This window comes from Pholis gunnellus (assembly GCF_910591455.1).
Source record: "Pholis gunnellus genome assembly, chromosome: 7".
In the NCBI taxonomy this organism is placed as follows: Eukaryota; Metazoa; Chordata; class Actinopteri; order Perciformes; family Pholidae; genus Pholis; species Pholis gunnellus.
Window position 1 is genome coordinate 24,246,104 of NC_136533.1, and position 14,684 is coordinate 24,260,787.

General features: G+C 44.2%; 1 protein-coding gene across 1 annotated transcript in view; it reads left to right on the forward strand.

Annotated features, from left to right (window-relative positions):
• ripor1 (RHO family interacting cell polarization regulator 1) overlaps positions 1-14,684 on the forward strand; it is a gene marked incomplete at both ends in the record, with an annotated part of 43,269 nt that overhangs the window by 1,010 nt on the left and 27,575 nt on the right. The window contains 5 exons of the mRNA XM_079162485.1: positions 7,309-7,432; positions 8,950-9,135; positions 10,092-10,170; positions 10,531-10,554; positions 12,736-12,789. Coding sequence (XP_079018611.1) covers positions 7,309-7,432; positions 8,950-9,135; positions 10,092-10,170; positions 10,531-10,554; positions 12,736-12,789 — 467 coding nt within the window. The remainder of the gene's footprint in view (positions 1-7,308; positions 7,433-8,949; positions 9,136-10,091; positions 10,171-10,530; positions 10,555-12,735; positions 12,790-14,684) is intronic.

Consider the following 14,684-nt stretch of genomic DNA (forward strand, 5'->3'; position numbering starts at 1 on the left):
AATGACATTAATACTGCGTATCACAATTATTTCTGGGACAATATACCGTCCAACAAAATCAGTTATCATGCCAGGCCGAGCCTGGCACCTGTTCACCCCAGTGTGACTAGATCGCCAACATCTGGGTCAGAGATCCCATCAGCGGGCCACAGCGGTCTGGAAAGCTCTGGCCCTTTACTTATTTATGAGCAAGTTTTCAAACACAAGTCTCCTTTTCCTGGAAGTGAGCGAGCGTGTGTGTCGTCCTGTGACTCACTACAGCCATGAAGTGACCCTGCCCTCCTCGCAGGATGTTACTCCCTCCTGGGTTTCCTTTTCCTCAGGACAGTGATGTGAGGGAGGGAGGGGCCTGGACTTAAACTAAACTGTACTCAATGTGGAGGGGTTGAAATGGGGATGTTGTGAGGGGAGGAATATTCAGCTTGCTTAATATGCAGCGTAGTCAGAGGACCACCTTTAGTCTGCTCACATCCCTCAGTAGTTACAGGTAGAGATGAATGGCCCTCTCCTTACCTGAACTCATTTTATACCTTGACCATCTCTAGACTTAAGGCATTTCCACACAAACTATATCTGCACAGAATCAAGCACATAGTAAATCCTTGTGTTCCACACCAAACACACAGTTTCATGCAGTGGAAAACCATATGGAGTGATGGGCTGCCCCCTATTGATCTGTATCATCAGTTGAGAATCCCTCGAGTGGACTCTGGGTACATCCCAAATCTCTTATTTGTCATTTTGACGGCTGTCCCAAAGCTCTTATTTCGATCGAGGATGGAGGAGGGATCTCCGAGGAGCCATGGGCGAGGACGCACGAGAACAGGAAGTGTGTTTACGGCCGACACGCCCCCTCATTGTTCATCAGTGATGTGATTGGACGCTGCAGCTGATCGGACTGACTGACTGAGTTTAACACCAGAGTGAAGACGGATCAGATTAAACTCTTTTATATTTGATTAGTTTTCTGATCTGGTTTAAATAGATGTTCATTGTAGTCTGAACAACAAAAGGAGCACAAACAACTTTCTTCATTTATTAGAAAGATTTGTGTTTTCATGATCTGATATTTCCCTCAATAACTTTAATTATGGAAACAATTAAAGTGAGAGAGATCTTTTTACATCATTTATCATCATTTCATTCAGTCACGTGATCATTCCTGAGTGTCTGATGAGTTACATGAGTAAACATGGAGCCTAATAAATTAATTCCAGTGTTCGAGAGAAACCATAATCATATTCTGGGTTAATTAATAATGACGTCACAATCAGAATTTCAAAACATACAGACGAACGCATTCCGTCGGTAGAAATTGATCCTGAGCTCATAAACAGAACACAGTGGTCAGTGAGGTATTAATACCTTCATATCCAACCCTTACAGCCAGGTCAACTGTGCTTTTCCTGTTTCCTACTGTGTGTGTGTGTGTGTGTGTGTGTGTGTGTGTGTGTGTGTGTGTGTGTGTGTGTGTGTGTGTGTGTGTGTGTGCATGCGTGTTCTGCCAGCCTCTCTGGATTTGACATTCCTAGATATATAACGCCCAATTTTCCCAGGGGTGCAGACACACCCACGTGAAGAGAGCACTTGAAGTGGGCATAAGAACAGCAGACTGACTGCTTAGCTATTCTGAGAGCCTGAGGCTGCAGCAGGGACTAGAACAATGGTCACAACATGTACTGTGCATTACTCATACTGGTTAATGCCTTTGTTTTAGTCTGGGCAAGGTATAATGTCTCAGAAGTACGTAGCTGCATACACATACAACATTCATTCATTTCATTTTCAGTTTCATTTTTCGTCATAAGATAGATAATAACGCTGATTACATGTCAATCTGCCATTTCCATGATTAGATCTTTTTTGCCCAGAAGAAAGCTGTTTTGAGTTTAGAGTACAATAGAATTTTATGTGATTATTTTTACCCATCAACTGCTAGAGCTGCCAACAGAAAATCTATTTTAAAATGTTTGTATAGCGTGTTTCTGCATTGATAAATGGTTGCAGCACTTTTTCCTCGATGGTGATGTTGCGGTTTGTGCCTCAGATGTCGACTCTGGTCTCTGGGCTTGTAGTGAGGTGATGTTTGATACAGTGTAATATTTTTTGGATGTCGTTCATAAAGCTCTGACATATGATTGGTTAGCTATACCTTCCTTCCCCTGATGTGTTTGACTATTCGTTAATTATCAAGCAATATAGTCTGTCGACAGTATATCACATGTTCTGATTCTTAAATGGAGGAAATGTTTCTGTCTCGATTAGTGTTTTTATCGTTTCTGTCATCCAGCCCCAGTGTCAAAGTGACAGTGAGCATGCACAGCAATTTCCATAACAACATGGGTCGTATTTGTTAAGATCTCTAACATCCCAATCCTGAAAACAGTGGAATGAAGACTAAGTGGTGTGCGGTTGTTTCCAGAATAGTCTGGGAGAGAGAGGCCAGAGAGCATCAAACAATAGGCGTGGTGTCACACACTCTATGGAAGGCCGAGTGTGGCTCAGAGCCACGGTCCCAGTGTTCATATGAGAGCAACAATAACACAGGAGTGTGACTGCAATCAGTTGTTATCATTGGGCAGGACTGGACTGCTGTTTGGATCAGGTAGGGAACACAAAATGCAACCCAGTCTGATGGCTTTAACTGTGTGACTTCTGGTATCTGAAGTTTGAATGGAGCCGATGGCTCGTTAAACTAAATGTGAAGCTGACTGATTAGCTCGTGAAAGTCAGGTCAGTGGGGTGTGACGGAAGGAGAAATGTGCCGACTACCACAGCTCTGTCTGAACTGTGTCTCTGACGCGGAGCCCCGTCAAGGTTGGTGTTTCATATCAGTGTTCAGGGGTGTGACGCTACTAACAAATACATTGCTCAATTTTGGGGTAATGGTTAAGTGCGGGCAGGGACAAGTAGAAATCCAGAAGATGACACTTATTTTGAAAAATGCACACGTTTGTCCAGAGTGAGAACCATGCAACAGGCCTTCTCTCCCTATTAGAGCGAGATAGTTACACTGGTACAAAACCACATTCATTTTATTGCTGATTTGATGGAGGTTTATCCACTAAGGATGTGGGATGACTGGAAAGAGTACCTTTCTCTGAATCCAGCAGTGATGTCTAGGGCTGGGCACCTGATACCTTTAAGGTACCAACCGCAGTAAACCAGTACCAAGAAACGTCTCCAGTCAAAGGATACCTGCAATCAATCCTTTTTCGTGCACAGATCTATAAAAGTAAAAATAGACTATATGTATGGTTTTGCTTGCAGCCAATCACTGCACGCGTTCTTCAATTTATTGTGATGCGTGATGCTGCAGCAGCTACAACCCATACAGCTTGAGGTGCCTGCTGGCACACAGCTCTCAACATGGACATGTCTGAGCCGCCGGCTAGAAGCTAACAGTGCTAACAGTGCAAACAACGCTAACAACACAACAGTGCTGACAGAGCTAACAGTGTTAACCTGGGGTCGGGGGGGGGGTTACAATGTGGTCTTGCCACTGTGGGTCCTGGGGATGACGCTGTATGAGCGCTGTGCAGTGAGGCAGAGGTTATCTAGCCAGCGACACACATGTACAGCTTCCATTCACAGGGTGGCTCTTGAATGAGGTACTTTATTGGTGTCGGTGTCACTTTAAGGGTGCTGTATTGAAGTCTATAGTTTTGCCTCCTCATCGAAATTACTCAATTTGCATCAAAAACCTTTTCACCTTCCTCTGAAAGAGTCAATATTCATAAATTCATGGGGAGCCCCAGTGAGGGCTACCTGCAGATTTAATACATCTGTTCATCCATCTATCTGACCGTCTTTATTCTTTCATTCTTTATTTTTGTACTAGCAGTTTGCCATGTTGTTGTATAGGATTCTATCATATTGTAACAGGCACCTTATACTTTGACCACCCCAGCTTCCAGTACAGTGCAGTGCCTCAAATCCACAGACCAAACTAAACTGAACACGCCACGAGCCAGATTAGCAAGTAGATCGGCCTCACAGACCTGCTGTGGTTTGAGAATTTAGTTCCTTTTTTTCACTCGGAGAAGCTGACACCATAATTATCAAAGTGTCGTAGGATGTCTCTCCTTTATTGTCCACCATGTGCTGGCATCAATAACAGACCAACAGCTGTACAACTCATTGATATAAGACCCACATGTTTCAGAGAGACTCCTTACTGTAAGCAGACTTATTCTGTAGACCCTCAGAGAGAGAACTGCTGTGACAACACAACATGATGATTTAGCAGGAACTCAAAGAGGGAAGTGTCCTGATGTGACGGTCCCGGGCTGACCCGACTTTTCCACTTGCTCTGTTTGTCCACTCTTCCTCTCTGTGTCTGCCTTTATCTCTCCCTACTCCCCTCCAGCTCCTCTGTGTGAGGACTTAAACTAGGTTAAGTCAACAAATGAGTCCCACAGCACACACACACACATTCTTTAGGATTTTAAGGGTGGAAGTAAGTAATTACTTTGACTCCTGTTTAAATCCTGTTACTGTTATTTTGAGTATTTTAATACTTTTACTGCCAGTTTGAATTGTTCCTTGTTATTCAGAGTACATGTTCAACAATGTTTTTTTCACTACTTAAAACTTTGACGTGAAAGTTGTACAACAATCGATATGGAAGTACTCTTCACATCCCTCGTTGAACTCTAGCCGAGCTGACCTTTTCTCTTCATCCAGATGACTGCAGCCCTCAGGACTATCTCCCTTTGTTCAATTTCCTGTCAGGAGAGGCAGTTACGTCTGACTTCCTGTAGGATTGTGACATTTCCTGTACTGTAGGACGTGGGGGGGGGGGGGGGGGGGGGGGGGGTCTTCTTGCAAAGGCTTTTCAGCAGTTTGGAGCAACAGGATGCAGGACGCTGGATCGGCCACAGTAGGAAAACACTGCTTCAGCTGACACAAGTTAACCGCTGACTCAAGCCACAATAACAAATCACTGCTGCTGGCAACAGACATGAAAAACGGTTGTCACAATGTTTCCAGATATCAGCCACTGTGGTTTTGAATAGTAGCCATTATAAGGGACATAATATTGATGCAAAATGCTTCTGGATGATGGATTGTAACATCAGAGACACTAGACCCATCACAGATTTGCGGGCTGGATTTAAGAGCCTATGTTCTGTACTTGTAGACCCAGTTAGAGTTAACAGATACTTACTGTGTACCGCTTATGTTTCACATCTGCATACTCCAAATGCTGGAGCTCCTGACTGAGAATGATACATTTCTTGATTTTAGATTCATAATATGATGATGAAAGTTTACATGGACATTGTGACCCCTGGAACTCATCAGACCTAATCAGCCGGTCGTGTTACCAGAGAAGACTCACTGCACTGTTGGTCTTGTTGTGTTGCAGATATTACATCGTGGTCCCTCTTTGTGGAACAGCTTAAGGGGTAAATGCATTGACTGTATAAGTGGGCGGCGTTGTCATTGTGACGTCTCTCATTGGTTTACTGCCGTTTTGAAGCCTTGAGTACTGCGATTTTGGCGCCATATTGTTGTTTTTTGCAACCGATGAGCGGAAGTTACCATATTTGTAATGCGGAGGAGTGACGTAGAGACGCAGTATACGGCCCTAAAGCATCCCCTGCTTTATGGTCTGTTTGACTCTAAATGGACCATCATTTACTAAATGAACATCATGCTGTATTGAAGAAGACTTGAAACTAGAGATTGAGACCATAAACTCATGTTTACAATGTTTACTGAGCTAATAAATCAAGAGAGAAGTAGAGTCATGTTCTCATAGACTTCTATACAACCAGACTCTGCATCGGCTACACTCAGCTGCCAGTCCACACAGTCGATTCGGCTCCGTGACTAACTCTCGTGCCGGCTTAGCGGCTGAACAGCAGCGCCCCTCCCCCACCCTTTTATACAGAACAGCGAAGTAGAATAACGATGAACAGTGGCTCCTTTAACAGGCTGTGTGAAAGGGGCTTTAGAGACACAACTTACAACCCCAGTGGCGCTTAGAGGAATCATTTGATCCGCTCTTCAGTTCGGCCTCTATAGAGACCACCGAGCAAACCATTTGGAACGGGTATTGACCGTTAACAATCAGTGGCTGATCGATTGCAGCACCTGATCAAGTTATCCTTGTGCTTATTTTGGCTTAAAGGCAGGGTTGGTAATCTTGATGAACTAGTAAGTGAACGCAATTTCTTTTTTTATTACCCAAACAAAAACCCTGTTTTCTAATAAATGTAGCTAGCAGTCATCCAGCATGGTGTTAGCACTCACAGCTGTTAAGCTAGCAGCTTGTGGAAAACTCAGGTAGACAGGCAGGTAGTCCGTCCAACCGTTACATTCGGCACCAGAAGAAATGATTAGACCGGCTTATTTCAGTCCTGCTACAGCCACAGGTACCAGATTATTTATTTATTTTTGTCAGAGCATTTGATTGCTGTCAGGATGTAATGAGAATTTCAACAAATATAACGAAAAAGTGTTTTTGAAGAAGATTACCAACCCTGCCTTTAAGTAGACGGTGATTACAAGAACATACTGCTGTTTGTTGAATCTGACACTTCTAATCAGAGCACTGGACATACTGGTCCCAGTGACTCACTGATAATACACTAGTACAAGTTAAGGAGCGACTATAAACAGTACTGTACAGCACTGAATAGGTGGCAGTGCACCGAAATGGCTGTGGTGTTTAGTGGTCATAGCAGATTATTCACATGACACGTGATACGCGTCAGTGCTTCCAGCAGCAAACGAGTGAGAGAGCTACACAGTTTGTGTTTTCAACAGTCCTTTCTGGTTTGATATACTATGATGAGCTGTAAGTTCAAATTTGGACTTAAGTGAAAGGTAAAAGTAAAAAGCCTTCACTTTTACTTCCCACAAACCTAAGAGTAAAAGCTATTTATCACATGTCTTAAATTTAAGAGAGCTGTATTAACTCCAAATCAGGCATCAGACAGAATCAACGAGACCTGGCGTCACACCAATCACAGAACCACCGATCAGATCGGAAGATGCCCACTAGAAAAAGAACGGTATGACGTGTTGTGTTTCATGTGAAGTCACTCACAGTTAAATCCCCCCCGGTCTGAGGGGCCTCGCATCCTGGTTAGTTATTGAAAGTTAACAGGTTTTTAATCTGTCGATGCTGACAGATAACCACTCACAGGACCCGGCATACTAGCAGCATGGCATCACACAAACCACCACACAACTATCATTGTGCGCTGTGGTTGAGAGAAAAACATGGCCGATCAGTTGGTCACGGTCTATGATGTCAGCAGTCTGTTGATGGTTCTTCTCCTCCTCTCTGTACAGGGAGTCCATCCCGAACCCTGTCCACCATGTCGCTGTCTGTTCGCCCAGCCAGACGCCTCACCTCCAGATCCATCACTAGGAGCCAGAGCTACACTGGAGTCAACACCTACGACAAGGCCTACAGGTAAACACACACACACACACATGCTATGGGGAAGTACACACTCGACAGGACATCCTGTCAGGTGGAGCTCAAAAGACAGACAGTCTGGCTGTGTGTGTGTTTCTGTGTGTTCATATGTACCTCAAGGACATGCTTCAGGCTAAAGACCAGTTAAATGGGAGTGGCTTGTCCAATTGAGAATAAAATTCATGACTTTTGGGTCATCGTTGAGTGAAGTTTCTAGAATATGTATGTAAGTCAATGTAATGTCCCCAAAAGTGACCTAAGTAAACGTGTGTGTGTGTTCATACAGGTGTGAAATAGCCCAATATGGATTATTATAACTTAACCTTAAAAGAATTACGATCTTTCTCAAAGTGTTTCTGGCCATAAACTACAGCAGCTGCCACCAGTTAACAAAAATCCTTTTCACTTTAACACAATATTTTTCATCTTACTGTATAATCAAATCAGATTATTCAGTAATAAAAATAAATGTTTCTTGTTATAACAATATTTCTCTTTATCTTGTTATAGTAATCAACTTTCTCTATATTACAATTTACCAACATATCTCATGAAAACAAGGAACGAACAACATCCAACTTATCTTGTTACAAGATTAACTTTTAACTGGTTCTGAACCAGTCTCAGTCTAGTCCTGATCCTCTATCAGACCTCCATCAATAAACCAGAACATCAGAGAGAAGATGGTCTATTTCTATAGAGCTATTCTTAACGCTCGTCATCGGAGCCACCGGGTCGGATTCTGGTGAAGCCAGATGAACTCATGCAGGTTCACCAGAACCTCCTTCAGTTCAGACTCCAGCGGGGCCTCCAGCAGAGACCAGCTCGGAGGTCCAGTCTGGACCCGTTTGAGGGAAGGGAGGCACATGAGAACCAGAACCTGGACTGAGCGGCGCAGACTGTTGCAGTAAAATTGGAGGATTTCCAAAGGGACTCTGGTGCTCAGAAACACTACCTCTTTTGTCCACAGGGACCGCCAAACGTTCCTCATAGTAGCTTTAAATAAGTGAAACATTTTAATGAAATCAATCAACTGGGACAACTGGTACTTGCCCCACCAGTATAACCGTGGCCCAAAATACTGTTCTTACATTTCATTATGGATTACTTCAACAATACTAAATGCGTAGCGATAAAATACTTATTTTTTCACTGTTGACATAACTTTGTTTACTGCATAGCTAATTTAAACAGAAGCTTCTTGTTCTACCAGCATACCAATTTATTATATTACACCGACATTTTGGTGTAACGAGATTTGATTGGTTGGTTGTGTGTGATAACAGGAACATTTGTCGATGTAACAAGATAAGATGACATGTTTTTATAACAAAAATAGGTGCTGTTTAAAATAGAATAATTTGGTATCTGGCGATGACAAGACAAATATCATTATAACATGAACAATCTGCATTGGAGACAGATGGACAGACAGATATGTGATGTGAGCTGTGACTCATGTGATATGACAATGCTGTCAGATAAAGCAGAGTTTGATCCAGCTGATCGAGGATATTTAAAGGACAATGCTGCTGTTGTGGCAGGAACCTCTCGGTGTTCAGCGCTCCAGGTCTCAGCAGGAAGCCCAGCAGAGCCAGCAGGATGTTCACCATGTCCGCCAAGTCCAACCCACCACCTAAGGTTCCTCAACCGGAGCGACTGGATCAGGTCTATGAGGCCCTAAAGAAAGGCCTTCAGTGAGTACACTCAAACACACATCCATATGGGATCATATCCCAGTCACTAGGAGCACTAGTGACTCCTACTCACTGACGGATATTTCTGCAATATAATATTATTATTATTACATATAATGTAATATAAGTGTTTCTACATTATACTACTGTTTAGGTTCAGGACAAAGGAACTTTCATGGGTTGACAATAAATTTGCCGGACTTGATTTAGTGAAAATAATAGAATGATAGCAAAAATGTCCATGTCTATGTATTAAATAGGTTTTCACAGATGAACTTTAAATAATCGTCTCCAATAGAAAAATCAAATAAATACATAAATAAAATAAACTCAAGTACGCCCACACTGGAAAAGCTAATACAAAAAGTGTTTTGTTACTGCTAACATGAGGCTTAAAGATCCCATCAAATGGGCAATTGAAATTCTGGAATAGTACAACCAGTGAAGTCACAACTTTTTCAGCCTATCAAACCAAACTGTCCTTCTCTCCTTAACCAATACACCATTGGTTTACACTTAAAGAAACATTTTTGGAGATAGTCTCATTTGCCGTCTTGCAGAGACTTCGATGAGAAGATTGATAGCATAGTTGTGACATCACAACGTTACGGTCCTGACTGCTCCTTTAGAGGCACAGTGTCTGAATACGGGCTGTGTGCATTTCTCTGTGGAATGAGCATTTTGATACCTTCACAGTCTTTGTATAGCACCTCGACCTGTTTTATTAGAATAAAAAAAGACATCTTACTTTCTACAATATGGGACCTTTAAGAGTGATAAATCCTGGAGAGCAGCCCAATGGGACCGCTGGCAGGGAGAGATGGTCAGTTAGTGCACAAAGAACCAGAGGTATCTGCTTGGTTAGATACATTCATCCACTTCATACTTCTGACACTGTGTGTGTGTGTGTGTGTGTGTGTGTGTGTGTGTGTGTGTGTGTGTGTGTGTTCTCTCAGGTCCTACCTGCAGGTTCATCAGATGGACATGGACAGCCTCAGCAGACAGATGAAAGAGTCAAAGAGGAACTCCAGACTGGTATGTTCTCTCTATACTGTACCTGTTCAAGCCCAACCATATGAGAATATTCTTATGTCTAATGTGGACACAGGCACTATTATTTCTTAACTTGTGGATTTTTGCCAGTGTCCCTGAACGCAGGCAAAGGTTTCAAAAAGGTCGCTTTTCAAGTTGAAAAATGATCAGAATTCCTACCAGCCCAGTGATTGGCTGGCAGTGTGTGCTGTTTCAGCCTGTGGCATTGAGCAAACTAGACATCTTGAAGTCAATGTTGAAAAATAAAAATATTCTGACAAAGTAAAATATCACTGACCATAAAGAGTGTAGTGATAAAACATCTTCGAGATACTGATGACCTGATGTTCTCTGCCTCTACAGGGTTTCCTGTATGAACTGGACAAGGTGAGCTACTGTCAATTCTTACGTACTTACCTCAACTGTAGAGAGAATGTTGACAGGTTTATATCAGAGACAGGCCTTTATTTCTAATTCCACCTGTTTTAAAAAAAAGTGCTCTATACGATATTCAAAGCATATCTATTCAACGGTTCTCAACATTGCGACGGTCGGCTGAGCCGGCGGCTAGTAGCTAACGGTGCTAACAGGGCTTACAGTGCTAACAGAGGCAACAGTGATGACAGAGCTAACAGTGTTTCAATGAGGGGGAACTGGAGGGTGGGCGTTACGCTTCCACGACGACACCGTCGGTCAGGACGGTGTTATCAGCTGTAACCGCTGTATGAGACCAGTGCAGAGTGAGCTAACCAGTAGTATTTAAACAAAACAATGCATACAGAGGGAGAAAGACTTCGTTCTCTCATCAGGTAGACGTTACTCCACTATATCTTTACAGAGACAGTAGTTGTGCAACGGATCATAAAACTCACGGTTCAGATTGGATCACACATCGGATCAGCACAAAAGAAAAAAGGGATCAAATGTAACTTTTAGAGATCCCTGATCATGTGTTTTTGCTGCTTATACTAATTGCCGCCTATACTGATTGATGATCATTGATGATCCATCCATACGACTGTGGCTAAGTGGAGAGCAGGGCCGTCCTCCAATCAGAGGATCGGCGGTTTGATCTCCGGCTCCGCTAGTCGCATGTCGATGTGTCCTTGAGCAAGACACTTCACCCCAAAAATTGCTCCCGTAGCTGTGCCTACGGTGTGAATGTGAAAGAATCTGAATTGTAAGTCGCTTTGGATGAAAGTTAATCAGTTGCTAATGTAATGTAAATGTAATAATGGCAGATACAGATCCCCTTGTTGTTTGAGCAGCTGGTCTTTCATCATAAAACGACACAATTCAAATGATTAGGAAATAAAAGATTGTATTTCTATTGATAAAAAACAATCTTGTCATTGGTAGTTTTAATGATGTATTATAATATGCATAGAGGTAGTGTAAACAGCTCATAATTCATCTTTAATACATTTTTATGTTGCTGTGAAAACATCTCCTTCAAACAACAAGATTACATGTGAACACGTCATGATAACTTTATAATGTACCCATGTGCCCAATCCTCATTTTTACTGAGCAGAGCCTGAACGCATCATAATGTAACTGAAGTGAACCTCTGTTGGTTAGCCGTTAGCGGTGCTGCTAATGTTACTAGCTCTCCTTGTGTCAGTTTAAACACAGATTGGTTGTTTACATTGTATCATTATCAGAGAACAGTGAACAGAAAACATGAATGATGTCCTGATCACATATTTGACTGAATATTGGTGGATAACGACTTCATTTCACACTGTGATGGTTAACGTTAAACTGTGTGCTGAACCATGAGGGGATCTGTACGGATCACGGCTCAAGATAGATAGATAGATATATACTTTATTCATCCCCAGGGGGAAATTTGTATGTTACAGCAGCAAGGATATACTAATGCAGAATATATATACTAAAATAACAGAGTAGGACATATTAAATGTAAGAATATAAGAAGATAAAATAACAAAAATACACAGTATATACAATGAAATAGAATAGTGTTAAATGAGTTAACTAGGTAAAAAACAGTAGTGCAAAAATCAACCGTCAGCAAACAACAGTGTAGCGGTGTGTAGTTATGTGAAGGATGATCTGGCCAGAGGTGATCAACAAGGATCCGTTACACTACTAATAGACAATAGTTGTTTTTCTGCTCTGAATATTGTATGGGGAACCTTTAAGTATATGGCCATATTTTAGTGAAACTAAATGTCACAGTTACTGCTCTGCTGCTCTACACAAATTATTTAAAATCACTTTTACTTCTCTGGGATTTTTTATGGCTGTAAAGCTAACCTCAATGAATCTTAACACGTCCTGCACATGTGTTGCACAATAAAAAGCCTTTCAACTGTTTAAAGGGCATCATTTCCTGCTAGGCTTTTAATTTGAAACATATGTAGGAAGTGCTGATGGTCTATCAAAAAAAAAAATGAAACTCACTACATTGCAAGTGACTGGAGCCACCAGTGTTCAGTGTAGAAGGCATGAGCCTTATTTACAACGCTGACCTGAGCCTTCAGCTGGACTCTGTTTGTGTTGACCAACGGGAATACATGTGACTCTTCTTCCCTCTGACAGCAAGTGAAGGTGACTGAGAGGTACATAAGACGACTGGAGTTTCACCTCAGCAAGGTAAGACCACTGGGATCCCCCTCAAACAACAATGCCTTTCAGCATCAGAAAAGTTCTAGAGAATCAAACCTGTCCTAATCGTTTTGGTAAATGTCACTTAAATGTGTTCATGATTTCATTCTATTGGACTGTGTGCTTACATTTAGACGGTGCTTTTGTCTTCACGTTACCTTTTAATGCCCTCTGACAATTGGTTTTGTTGTGGGTTACTATGTACATCTGGTGCCACCAAGGAGCTTTTTGACTACCTTAGCGACCTCCGCATGGGATATGGGTGAGCCCCCCCCCCCCCCCCAGGTCTTCAGGTGCTGCCTCCTCCATGTTGGTCGGGTTTAGGCGTTCCTCAAAGTGCTCTTTCCACTGCCTGACGATGTCCCCCGTCCGGGTCAGCAGTCCGTCCCGTCCCCCGCTGAGAACAGCCTGGGGTAGGCCCTGCTTTCCCTTCCTGAGCTGTCGGATGGTTTGCCAGAACCTCCTTGAGGCCAACCGAAAGTCCTTCTCCATGGCCTCCCCAAACTCCTCCCATGCCCGCGGCCACTGCAGCTGCAGCCCTTCTGGCCTGCCGGTACCTCTCAGCTGCTTCAGGAGACCCCTGGGCCAGCCAGGCCCTGAAGGTCTCCTTCTTCAGCTTGACGGCTTCCCTCACCTCCGGTGTCCACCACCGGGTTCTCGGGTTGCCGCCACGCCAGGCACCGATGACCTTCTGGCCACAGCTCCTAGCGGCCGCGTCCACAATAGAGGCTTTGAACATGGTCCATTCGGATTCCATGTCCCCAACCTCCCTCGGGATGTGTGAGAAGTTCTTCGGGAGGTGGGAGTTAAAGACCTCCCGGACAGGGTCCTCCACCAGACATTCCCAGTTCACCCTCACTATACGTTTGGGCTTGCCGGGTCTTTCCAACCGGTTACCCCACCATCTGATCCAACTCACCACCAGGTGGTGATCAGTTGACAGCTCTGCTCCTCTCTTCACCCGAGTGTCCAAGACATACGGCCGCAGATCAGATGATACGATTACAAAGTCGATCATTGATCTCCGGCCTAAGGTTTTCTGGTACCAGGTACACTTATGAGCCACCTTATGTTCGAACATGGTGTTCGTTATGGCCAAACCATGGCTAGCACAGAAGTCCAATAACGAGACACCACTCGGGTTCAGATCGGGCAAGCCGTTCCTCCCAATCACCCCCCACCAGGTTTCTCCGTCATTGCCCACGTGAGCGTTGAAGTCCCCCAGGAGAACTATGGAGTCGGCAGGCGGTCCCTTTCCAGGACCCCTCCCACCGACTCCAAGAAGGCCGGATACTCTGAACTACTGTTTGGTGCATTATCACAAACCACAGTCAGAGCCTTGCTCCCCACAACCCGTAGGTGCATGGAGGCGACCCTCTCGTTCTCCGGGGAGAACTCCAACACAGCGGCGCTCAGCCGGGGGCTCATGAGTATCCCCACTCCCGCCCGGGGCCTCTCACCTTGGGCAACTCCAGAAAAGGACAAAGTCCAACCCTTCTCCAGGTGCTTGGTTCCAGAGCCAGTACTGTGTGTGGAGGTGAGTCCAACTATATCTAGCTGGTATCGCTCCACCTCCTGCACCAGCTCCGGCTCTTTCCCCGCTAGCGAGGTGACGTTCCACGTCCCTAGAGCTAGTCTATGTTGCCGGCGATCGGCTCGCCCAGGCCTCCAGCCTGACCCGACCCTGATGCTTGTCCCTGCGGGTGGTGGGTCCACAGGGTGGCTTCTCCATGTTGTTTCTTCGGGCTGAGCCCGACCGGGCCCCATGGGCGAAGGCCCGGCCACCAGACGCTCGCCGACGAGCTCCCCTCCTGGGTCTGGCTCCGGGAGGGTTCCCCGGTTTCCCTGGTCTGGGCGAGGTGGCTGAAGACCGTGGGCTTGTT